The following is an 11,910-nucleotide window of genomic DNA, read 5'->3' on the forward strand; positions in this document are numbered from 1 at the left end:
GTGCCCGCGTTTGGGTCCCCGATGCCCCGGGTCGCGGTGCGCAGATTGAGATGGCTCTTTTGTGTTTGGCTGTGTGGGTGCCCAGCTGGCCCCACGGTGCCCTTTGGGGTGCCCCGAGGTGCCCGCTCTGGGGTGACCGCATGGCTCCAGGGTGCCTGGTTGTGATGTCCCTGTTTTGCGGCACTTAAAGACGTGGTTTGTCGGCGTGGTGGGGATGGGCTGACGGTTGGACTCAGTGATCTTAGAGGTCTTTTTCAACGTGAACAATCTGCAAGTGTTCCCAGCGCCCCCTCCCACGCCACCACCTGGCCCCGGCCCCAGCTTCCACGGTGTGCTGGCCAGGGGCTGCCTGTCCCCCCGCTGTCCCTGAGGAGCACTGAAGCGTTGGGTGAAGCTTTATTGCCGATGCGGTGGCCGCGGTGTACAGACCACGAGCGAGGCTTTGCACCAGGGCAGGCACTGCGGCCCCAAACGTATGCCCGTGGTTGGTGGAGTGACACTGTGGGTGACACTACAGGTGACAGTGTTATCCCTTGCTGCTATCCCCCCCCAAAGTTCCATGGATCACTCAGTCCCTGCATGGAGACAAATGTCTGCTAAGAGAGGTCAGGTCATGTCCTGCAGGGGTGGTGGGACAGCCCTGGGGTCACCCCCAGCTGTGTCCCCCTCTCCTGCTCCAGCTCTTCCCAAATCCCACCCCTACACCACCCAATGTTCACCCCATCACCCTCCTGGCCACGCGGGGACCCCATGGGGACACACACCATGGCCACGTCCCCATGACCCGCCTGTCCCCATCTGCTCGCCTCAGGCTGGATGGGGCTGGGGGATGCAGCCCCTCAGTGCACCCCTGGCCCCGTGGCACCCCCAGCCCCGTTGTCACCTCCCTTCTGCCCCTTTCCCTGCATTGGGGTGGGATGTGGCAGCGGACACTCAGCCAATCCCTCCCCATCCCTCCTCAGCGTCCCCAAGCAGTGCGGGGCACGGTGCTGGCAACAGAAAGAGCTTGAGGGATCACAACTGTACAAACAATAAATACGAGGTCTTTCTCACGCGCCGTGGCCAACAACCACGCCGGCCCTCCTCGGGCCCGGCCCTTCCTCCATCAGTCCCAGAGAGATCGCTGCTCCTCGGCGTCGGTCACTGCAGGGTCCCCAAGGGCTCATCACGGCGAGAGTCACGAGGAAGGCGAGCGTCTCTCTCCCTACTGCAGCAGCTTTGGTAGTTCCACCTGCCGGAGGAAACGTCCCGTTACTCAGCATGGATCGGTGGTGGAGGCTGATGGGGTCTGGTGAGCCTATGCTGCTGGGGGCGCTCAGAGCTCTGGGGTCACTGCTCCTTCCTGGCCAGGCTCTGGTTGTCCCCGTGCCTCAGGGCGGCGTGGTCGGGGACACAAAGTGCCTTGGGAAAGGGAGGCTTTGCGCCACGATGGATCTCCTGACCCCTTGTGCCTAAAAGGGACGGATCCCCTGACTCCACACAGCATCTCCTGACCCCACGCGCCCTCCTGGGGACTGTGCCGAGGGATGGATCCGCCCGCCCTGTGTGCTCAGCAAAGGGATTTGGGTCTGTCCCTGACCCGTGCTCTGCACAGGGACCGTGGGCCCCGCGCTGCTCCCAGCACTGTCTGCCGCACCACCAGAACGACCTCAGCCAGCACATCAACCCCGCGGTGCTGCTCGCTGTTGGCCCCACTGCACCCCACACTCACCTTCTTGAGCTGTTTGAGGTTGCTGGAGCGGATGGCCGCCAGCAGTTGATCTCGTGAGCTCTTCTCCTGCATGGGCACCCGGTCCCCCATCTTCCTCTGCGTGGCCGGCGACAGCGAGTTCCTCAGATTCTCGTTGATCAGCGGCGGGGCGAGGGGAGGAGGAGGGGGGGGTGGCGCGGCGGGGGCTCCCCCCTTCTTGGGAGAGTTTTTGGGGGACGCTTTTGGGGACGGCTGAGGGGATCCCTTGGGGGACCCCTTCGGGGCTCCGGCCTTGGGCACCTCCAGCAGATCCTTCTTCTCGCCGCGCTCCTGCGCCAGCTTCTGCTCCTGGAGGCGCTTCTGCCTCTGCCTGTCCATGTTGCGGCTCAGCAGGTTGGTGACGGTCATGCGGGGCCCGGCCAGCTCGAAGTGGTAGCCCAGCTTGAGCAGCGTGGTGTTCTCCTTCAGCAGCTTGGCGATCTCCATCTCCGTTTTGCCCCCGCAAATGTGCCGCTGGTTGTGGAAGCGCAGCTCCGTCAGCGTGTCGTTCTGCAGCAGCGCCCGGAAAATGGCCAGGATGCCTTTCCCCGTGATGTGGTTGGAGTCCAGGTTGATGCTGGTCAGCACCTTGTTGGACTTCAGCATGATGGCGATGGCGAAAGCCACGTGGTCGTCGGCGCGGGTGTTGGCCAACGCAAACAGCTTGACCACGGTGTTGAACTCCAGCGCCTCGGTGAAGCGCACCAAGGTCTCGTTGTTGATGCAGTCCGAGTTGTTCACGTTCACCTCGGTGACCTCGGCGTCGTTGTTCTTCACCTTCTCGATGAGCTCGTCGAAGATGCTCGAGGCCTCGTCCTCCTTGGGCTGCTCCGGGGCGCTGCTGGGGGCGGCCGTGGAGCTGCTCTGCGCTGCCGCCTTGGGCTCCTCCTTCCCCTCTGCTGCCACCTTGGGCTGCGGTTTCTCCTTCTCATCTGCCTTGGGTTTTTTCGAAGCGGAGCTCTTTTCCTCTTCTTTTTTATCTTTGTCTTTCTTCTCTTCACCTTTCTTGTTCTTTTCTGCCTCTTTCTTTGATTCCGAGCTCTTCTCTTCCTCCTTTTTGTCCTTCTCTGTGCCCTTCTTCAATGCCGACTTCTTTTCTTCTTCCTTTTTGTCCTTCTCTGTCTCTTTCTTTGCTGCTGAGCCCTTCTCTTCCTCCTTTTTATCCTTCCCTGCAGCCTTCTTCAGCGCTGAGCCCTTTTCCTCCTCCTGTTTATCTTTCCCCACATCCTTCTTTAATGCTGAGCCCCTTTCTTCCTTTTTGTCCTTCTCCGCACCCTTCTTTGCTATTGGACCCTTCCCTTCCTCCTTCTTGTCTTTGCCCATCAGCTTGTTTTCCATGGCCTTCACCTTGTCATTGATGGCTTTCCTGTCCTTGGTTTTGCTCTCAGCCTCCCCTTTAGTTTTCGGCTCCATCTTTTGGGCACTTTCTTCCTTCTTAGGGTCTTTCCCCACTCCTGTATCGCGTTTCCTGGCCAGGTCTTTGGCAGGAGCTTCTTTTCCCTTTTCTTCTCCATTCTTGACATCTTTCTTCTCGTCCAGCCTGCTTTCCTAACAACAGAGGATCATGGAGGTGTTAGCAGGTCAGGCTCCCTGAGCTCCAGCCTCACCACCCAGCTCTCAGTCACATCCCAGACGTTACAGCCAGCATTGCTCTGCACAGCCCGGCCTTGGGAAGCCTCCCTACCCCCAGCTGGGTGCTCTCACACCACACTGCAGCTCCTGACTGTGTTTTGCAGAGCAAAACCAAACCCGGCTCCAGGGGAAGCCTTGCTGTGAGCGCCCCTACCAGGCAGAGACTGCAGGAGCCCAGGTTCACTTCCCCGTGTACCCGGAGCGATGCACAGCACTCACTTCCAGCAACAGCAGCACGACTGTGAGACCCCTCCACCCCATTGAGGGTGGTGCTATGAAGGATGCATCTGGCACAGGAGGATGCTCAGTGCTGGGGCCGAGCCTGCAGTGCAGGGCACAACCTGCAGCAAAGCCTGCAGCTGAGTTTGGCAATTTGGGCTTCCTTCTCCTCGCTCCACGCCTGGGGAGCGCGTGAGGGTCAGCGCTGTGCCTCGAACCCCCAAATAGCAGCCAGGTCCCAACAGCAGCCCCATCCCAGCCCTATGCCAGCCCTCTGGGACTGCTGGTTGGTGGGAAGAACTGGCCGGGCCAGCAGCAGGGACAGCGTGTACCTGGCGTGAGCACAGATGCCATCTGGGATGAAGCTGTTTGTTTAGCTAAGACGTTTCTTGGCTCCCCGGCGCGGAACCAGGGCAGGCGGCGCAGAGGCACGGAGCCACGTCCACAGCCCCAACGGTGGGGATGGATGGGGAACTGGGGGTTGCTGCTGCCTCACACGCTGAGCCCAGAGGTGCCTTTCGAAGGCGTTTGGAGATGTCCTGGGTTGGAAGTTTGGGGATGTCTGAGGATGAAAGTTCCTTGTGCAGCTTCCCGAGTTCCCCAGCTCTTTTTCTTCCACTCCTCAAGCTGCAGGCAGCAGCCCCAGCCCCACACCAAGGGCTCCAAAAAGCCTTCTCCTTTCCAGCCCGTGCTTGCAGCTCAGTGATGGGTTGGGGGCTCCCCGACTCCCCAGGACAAAGCAGAGTGAAGCCAAGAATGAGCAGATCTCGAAGAAAGGGAGGAAAACTGTGGAGAAGGAGCTGCAAAACCTTCCATACTTAGAGGAGGCAGTGGATTTCTCCAAATAAGACAAAACCAGAGTGAAATAATCAGCCCTGCAAGGCGAAGCCGTCTCTCTTATCTTGTTATCACATCGTTAGTGCTGTTATCATTAAAGCAACTGTGCCCTGATCTGCCCCCACGTGTCCAGAGCAGAGGGAAAGGGGAGGGGGAAGGTGAAATGGAAAGGGAAGGGAAGGGGAAAGGAGGGATGCACGCGTTCCCTGCTCCTCCCTTTGCCTCCTGCAGCGTGGCCTGGGCCATCCCCACAGCCCCTCCATGGCCATCTGCAGCCCATATTTACCTCGGGCACCCAGGGACAGGCGCTCAGCACCCCTCTGTGCCATTCCCTCCGCTGCAAGCATGATTATTAGCGGAATATTTTTACACTGCGTGTCAGACCTTTAAAAATAAGCCTAATGAAAACAGCCTGGTACCGGGCTGATTAATCACCAGTGTTTTGATGAACTGAAATGCCTTCCCGTTTCCTCTAAATAGACTAAAATGAGCATTGCCATTGCTTGTTAGCATTTGCAACCCTCAAACCCACTCAGATGCTTCCTTAAAAGGCAAAGCAGGCCAGGAACTTCTTGCCTGGAATCTGAGCGCTCGCAGCCCAGTGAGAGCAGATGGAACCGGGCTGCACGCTGAGCCCTGTGCTGAGCTGCCGTGGGGCCGTGGGTGAGCAAAGGGCTGCACCCTGCACCTGGAGCCCCACCGCATGGGTTGGGGTGGAGAACAGCATGGATCTGAGTGTCTGGGACTGGGAGGTGGCAGGGATGGGGGGATTGCCCTGCTGAATTGGGTGCGTGGTGAGTGGGGGGCTCCTGGGGTGGGCTGGGGGTCACGGGGGCTCTCCAAACCCATGCCCAAATGGAGGGAGAGAGCAACTGGCACGGTGCTGCTGTTGCATCAGTCCCTGGCAGAAGGGAGCAGTAGAAATGCATTAGCAGAATAAATGTTTGGCTTTGGAGGGGGCCAGCACACAGCAACGAGCAGCTATTTGTGGAGGCATGTCCTGGGAAGAGGCACTCGTGGGCAGCATCACAGTGCTGGGCTGCTGCCTCGCTGCAGCGGCCACGTGCTCAGGGCACCAGCGAACACGGTGTGAGCCATGGGGAGCTGGGCCATGGGGAGCTGGGCCCCATCAACAACACGAGAGCAGACCAACTGTCAGCACTGCTGGGAAATGAGGATGGGCTCCAAAGGGGCTCCAGGTGCTGTTTGCTACGGGGGGCAATGAGGATGTGGGCTCTGAGCAAAGGGGCACGGTCCTGTGAGCAGCTGTGGGGGTGTCTGCTCTTGTGGAACACTGGGGGAGCACACGGCTCTCCTGCACAGCAGTGCAACAAGGGACAGCAGGAGCAGCTGAACTCTGTTAACCCAGGAACAAGTTTAGCGATGAGGGTGAACTTCTGCACATAAAGTGGATCCAGAGCCCAGGGGTCCCCTCGTGACTCTCCCTCCCCAGCAACAGAGCCATGGCTGAGCCATTTCTGCAGCCAACCCCCCTGCAGCCAACAGGACAGTTTTGCAGCCCATGGGAACTGTGCAAATCCCAAGTGGCAGAGGGGATTTGGGGGCAGGGAGCAGCACACGTCCTGCCTGCATGCAGCAGAGGCTGCAGGGCTTATCCACACTCCCATCTTGCAGCTCAGCCATGGGAGAAGGGGTGAGGGAGCTGGGCATAAGGCACGTGGAGCCCCCAGGACACAGGGATGTCCCCTGCTGTCCAAACGAAGCTTGTTTTGCCCTCGATGCTCCTGGGTATTCGGGTGCCATTACGCTCCAGGCATGCAGGAGGGCTGCTCTACCCAAGCTGATCCACATGAAGTGAGCCACGCTGCTCCCTTCCTGCACTCCCTGGTCAATGTTGAGTAACCAAAGACATTCCTGGACAAATGCAGCAACCCTGCCTGAGTCCGGAGAGCCACCGAGCCTGAGCTGTGAGCTGGGGTCATCTCCCATGATCTGTGCCCCCAGCACTGCCCTGCCTGCAGCTGTCCCTGTCCCCAGGCACTTTGGGGTTTTTTGGCACGAAGAAAGAGTGGGAGGTCCTGAGCACTGCCAAGGGATGCACATAAACCCAGCGTGACCCCCAGCGTGACGCACTGAGCGACGTGAACGGCTTCCTCCCCATCCCACCTCAGCCATCGCCGTCATTTCTGTGAGATGTCCCGTTGTCCCCTTCCCTTCTGGCCCATCCTTCCTGACCCCAGAGCTGGACACATCCTCACCCTTCCCAGGCCAATGCTCCTTCTGAGACACAGTGCTGTCCTCTGGGGACCGGCCGGCTCCTGGCCCTGATTTTTGCCTTGCTTTGCCTTCATTGGTGAATTACAGCAGATAACAAAAGCCTCCACGGCATTTCCCTGAGCAGCACAGCCCCATCTCGTCCACAGAGACACGCAGCCATTTCCCAAAGAGCCCTTAGAGCTGCTGGCTACTTTGCAAATGGGAAGTTTCATTCTCTGACAAAAGCTGGTTTTAGTAGCCTGGGTTTTCCTCTTCCATGCGTTGCTTCCCTGCACAGACCAAAGGGGAGTCCGAGGTTCTCAAGCTGAGGCCACTCTTCTGCTCATCCCCTCTCCAGCTGGGGCTGCAAGGGGCAAGGTGTGCATCTCCAAGCCCTCCTTTGGACGTTTCATTTGCACCAGGCTGAAGGAGGATTGAGGAGGACGATGAGCAGGAAGGGATGGAGCAGAGCATCGCGTCGTGCTGCCGCCTGTGGATGCCTCCTCCCTGCCAGGACCTGCATATGGAAGTCACTGGTGGCTGCTGGTGGCACCCAGCTGCTGTTCCCACCATGGCAAAACCTGGGGTGGGCAGCACGGCCGATCTGTAGCAGCTCTGAGCCACAGAGAGCATTGCAGCACACAAACGATGGTGTCACACTGCTAACGAGGGCGAGACGTCGCCGCCTGCAGCTCTTTTCCTGCTCCCTGCATCTCTTTATCAGCAAAACATAAACAGATAATAAAGCTCCCTGCCTGTGGCAGCTCGGCCCATATAAGCCCAACACTCCAAACATCTCCACGGGTTTGTCTGCATCCCTGTTGTGCTTTGTGTAAATACAGAGCTGCTGCTCCTGGCGGGGCTGCGGGCTGAGCAGAAGCACAGCACTTCTGCCACTCGTGCCCTTAGATGGGCCGGGTGCCTCGCAGGCACACAGCGCTCCTGGCACAACGGGAGCCTTGGGAAGAGAACCGTCCTGGAAACCGTGCTCCTCATGTGGCTGAGTGAAAGGCAGAGCCTGGGGGCAGCAGCGATCCTTGGGAGGGGGATGGGTCGATAAACAGAGCTCCAATCCAGCGGCGTTAGTCACAGAGCAGTAAGATGCTTCAGGAATGATACAACGCTGCTTCTCCTCGGTTACGATTCCCCTCGAGTCTGTCCTGGCTATACAAATCCACAGCTTGTTTTGTTCCCAGATAGTTCCACGAAAGAAAAACCAACCAGATTTGGCCATGAGTACGAAACCAAAATGCCAATTTGGTCCTCTGCAGTTTCACAGAAGCAGGGACCTCACCTGGCTGGGTACCACAAGCAGGGCACCATTTGTCCTCTGTGGTTAAACACCACCAGTGAGCCTCAGCCCGCATGTGCACAGCCCAGAAAGCAGGCAGGAGGGGCAGAGGGGTTTTTGGAAGACCACCTATGGAGCTTGGAAGAGGTGCTGCAAGGATTCCAGGTGACAGCAGCTCAGTTAATCACACTGCTCAAAGCCTCTGCTTCAAAACAACACCATCTTCCTGCCTGGTCTTCTCTCGCTGTGCCTTTGCTTGCTGCAGCAATTAGAGACCTCATTTACCCACTGATGAGCATTGCCAACCTGCCCTTCCCAGAGGCACAGGCAACGGTGCATCCGAGGAGCAGCACAGCACCAAGCACTCGCTGGCAATAGGAAATGAAGATTAATTAATTAATGCATCGCCCAGCTATGCATTTGGCTGTGCAGCGCAGAGAAGTCAGGGCAAAGCTCACATCTATTTTGGGCTGTTTATAAACCGCCTCCTAGTTACCCAAGTTTGCCCTTTTCATCACAGAGAAAGACGACGTGTTGTTGTGGAGTCACAATAAATCTGGACCTGCCTCCCCCCTCCCTGCCTTCAGGAGGGAATTGGGGTGCCTGGAGTGGCTCTGAAACTGACAAAAGGCCACAGGCAGAGCTGGGAGACCAGCAGGACCCAAATGTTTCCCCTTAAAACACCATGCTTCCCACTTTGGCAGAGTTCTGCACATCCTAATGCACAACGAGGGGAGGAAGGGACGGGCATCAGACCCTCGGTGGTCTGCAGCTCTCGGCTGAGGGAAGCCTCGCAGGCAGAGCTCTGGCAGCCCGGGGCAGTGAGCCAAGGAGGGGAGCTGTGTGTGGTGGGAATTGCTCCCCAGCCCACGCTGAGCACCGCATATAGAAGCCACGGCTGCGACGTCCTCACGGCCACGGAGAGCTGGGAGAGCTGCTTAACCCCTTGCGCAGGGCTCCAAAAGAAACCTGCCCTTCTCTTCTCTCCCTCTTTGCATCCCAGGCCAAGGTCGGGACTGGGGTTCCATAGCAGAACAGAATGGCACAACATCCTGAGCTGGAGGGGAACACCGGGATTACGGGCTGCATCCCAGGCTGCACACACTGCAGCACGCCACCGCTTCCCTGTCGCCTCCTTGTATCCCAACACAAGTTGTGGCTCGAGGATGAAAGCTCTGCTTGGTTTACTAGGCAACATGTGAGCTCCTTGCAAGGGACTGACCACTGGTGGGTTTAGGCTGACGTTAGGATCATATACATCATTCTGTGGGATGATGTTTCATTTCCCAGCCTGTTTCATAGCACCAGTTTCCAGCACATGAACCCAACGCCATCCACACACCGGTGAGCGCTGCCCTAACGAAGGGAAGATCCTGCTCAGCACGAAATAAACCACCCCAACCTGTCCCAGGAAACACGTACCACAGTTTCAAGATGTGAAGGGCTCCGTACAAACGAAGGAGTATTATTGTACCTTGAATTCCCTCTGTGACATGGAGAAATGGCCGAGAGTGAAACCAATCTTCTGCTACTTTCTGTACTGACTTCTGCTCTCAGCCACAAAAGGCTCATGCTGGTTATCACACTGCCTGTTACAACGATCTGATAAAAGCATTTCCTGGATGTGGTCTTTCAACAGAGTGTTACATGAGAAATGGAGCATCGTTTCCAAAATGCCACTGCCAGGTAGAGCTGAGGTTTCTCCCTTCGCCTTTCTGCCCAAGCACCATTGGAAGCAGAGCAGCTCGGAGCTGTGCACAGCTCTGCCCAAGCACAGATCTGCCCCTGCTCTGCAGGATCACTGCCTCGGTTCCCTCGTCCAGCACTCTGGTTCAGCCTGCTGTGGAAAGCGAGGGAAACCAAATGCTTCCCAGCCTCCCACGCACCGAGCACATAGCAAATATTCTTAGTGCTGAGGTCAATCAATGTTGCAGGGAAGCAGGACTGGCTGCCACCGAGGCAGGGCATGGCATGGGATGAAGGGCACGACATTTCCTCGCCCCAATGAAGATCTTGCAGGATTCACCCGACGCAGAGAAGGAGATAAATGGAACCCAAACCAAAATAAAAGAATGAGTTTTAGCTGGATGAAAAACAGGAAGGAAAGGGCTTAGGGCAAAACCTGCTTCCTGGGGCGATTCCCACCAAGCAGCAAACTTCTCCCCTGTTATTCCACATGGAACAGAGGTCGCTGAAGCCCCCAGCCCTGCGCAGAGGTCAGGAGCAGCCCCCTGACAGCAGCTTTGGCTTTCGGATAGCTCACAGAAGCCCCTCTTGGCTTCCAGCTCCCTGCCCCGACCCCCAGACTGCCCGCCGCTCCTCAGCAAGTGCCTTCAAACAGCTCTTACACACAGCCGTGCCCGAGGAGCAGCACGGTGTGTGGAGATGGGACTTACATCCACCGCCTGCTCCCTCTGCAGACGTTTCCTGGGCTCCTTCTCGTGGTGGTTGAGCACCGCGTCGCAGTTCTGCGTGCTGGACGGAGGGTTGTCTGCTTGGTTCTTCTCACTCTGCTCCATAGAGATGCTTCCATCAGAATCCACCACATCCAACTCCTTCTCCAGCTCCTCCATCTCCTCCGGACTCAGAGTGGACAGCAGGCTGTCGATGTCCGGATCTTCGCTCACCTGTCGCCGATATTTGGCGACTTTGGACATCTTGGCCCGTTGGCGAGACACGGTTGCGGTTGTTGTGGTACCCAAAGCAAGAGAAAAAAAAACAGAGCCGAGGCTCTCGAACTGCTTCCCACAGCGGCAGCAGGTGCTGAAGTGTTAAATCTCAGCTCCGCAGCCCGGGGTTCGGTGCGGATGGAGAGGGGACATCCCTCGGCCCAAGGGTTGGCCAATGGAGCCCAGCGGAGGCGGGGAATGGTGCTGTCGGGGGAGCCTGAAACCCGAGGACATTCCAGGGAACCATGCAGAGCTGCATGACCAAATTTAGTCCGGAGCATTTAGCCTTTTAAAGGCAATGGGCCAACGGAGTGAGAAAAACAGGCAAAAATGCACACAAGCTGGCAGGCTGGAGAGCTGGGGGTTGGGGGCACATCCCGGCCTGAGGGGAACAGGGTCAGCCTTGTCCCCAAGCTCCCCACTTACAGGAGGGCAGATTTTCAGGAGCTTGCTGTTGTGCTCCTGACAGCTCTCGGCTGAAATCAGCAGCACTGTGCCCACCCAGCCCTGAGCTCCTTCCATCCTTATCCCGCTGCTCCCCTGTCTGTGGGGTCAGCCCGCCAGGGAGGGGCTGCTGGAGGTGCTGATGCAGACTTCTTCCTGCACGCAGGATGTGCGAAGCCCAGGAGGCAGCAGCACTGCATGCCCACCCAGCTCAGCTCTGTGGGTCTGAGCCCAGCTCCGGCCCTGGGGTGCTCGGTCAGTGCTTCTGTACATTCCCCATCCTCTGCAGGGGTTTCTGCAGCTGCTCTTCATCACAGCTCTCCCATTCCCCTTTACCCAACCCCACAAACACCCCTCCTTCTGCACAGGCTGAATTCCAGACTGTCTTCTGTTTCTGGTTCAGGCAGTGCCTTAAGCCCAGGCTTTGCCTGGAGACACCTACTTTCCATTGACCTAATCCATACAGAAGCTTCCTGGCATCTGCAAGTTCTCCCAGGGGGACGTGGCAGATGTGCTCTTCCTCTCCATGTTTCAAAGCAGCTTTACCCCACACACAACATTTTGTACCCATTCCATACGCTGCCGGCTTCGCCCTTTTTCTTCATTCCTTATCAACCTCCTGGTATTTACTGCCTGCTCTCAGATCTCTCCTAGCCCATGCAAGCAGCCATCTGGTCTCCTCCACCAGAATGAGCTCTGCTAAGATTTTCCTCACCAGCCCAATTACCTCCCTGCTGTCTGATGGCTCAGACCTCACTCCCTGCACAGACATGGGGTGCTCCATGTCGGCCTCCCGGCGCCTCGTGCTGCAGCCCAGACATTCCCCATCTGGATGGGAAATGCAGGCTGCTTGCATTCTAGGATTTCTCTTA

General features: G+C 57.7%; 1 protein-coding gene across 2 annotated transcripts; it reads right to left on the bottom strand.

The window, feature by feature from the left end:
• Positions 1-377: 377 nt before the first annotated feature.
• LMOD1 (leiomodin 1) lies at positions 378-10,769 on the bottom strand. Of its 2 annotated transcripts, none has more exons than XM_042836417.1 (3): positions 10,322-10,769; positions 1,712-3,277; positions 378-1,231 (listed from the first exon to the last, which is right to left on the bottom strand). In XM_042836417.1, the coding sequence occupies exons 1-3, from the start codon at positions 10,580-10,582 to the stop codon at positions 1,205-1,207; spliced, it is 1,854 nt and encodes a 617-aa protein (XP_042692351.1). In that variant the 5' UTR covers positions 10,583-10,769; the 3' UTR covers positions 378-1,204. The 2 variants fall into 2 exon arrangements, with proteins under 2 accessions (XP_042692351.1, XP_042692352.1); XM_042836418.1 differs by lacking the exon at positions 10,322-10,769 and adding an exon at positions 9,348-10,169.
• Positions 10,770-11,910: the final 1,141 nt, after the last annotated feature.

The sequence above is a fragment of the Centrocercus urophasianus genome, unplaced genomic scaffold (assembly GCF_019232065.1).
Source record: "Centrocercus urophasianus isolate 14NV4802_14NV808 unplaced genomic scaffold, USGS_Curo_1.0 seq_6, whole genome shotgun sequence".
Classification (NCBI taxonomy): Eukaryota; Metazoa; Chordata; class Aves; order Galliformes; family Phasianidae; genus Centrocercus; species Centrocercus urophasianus.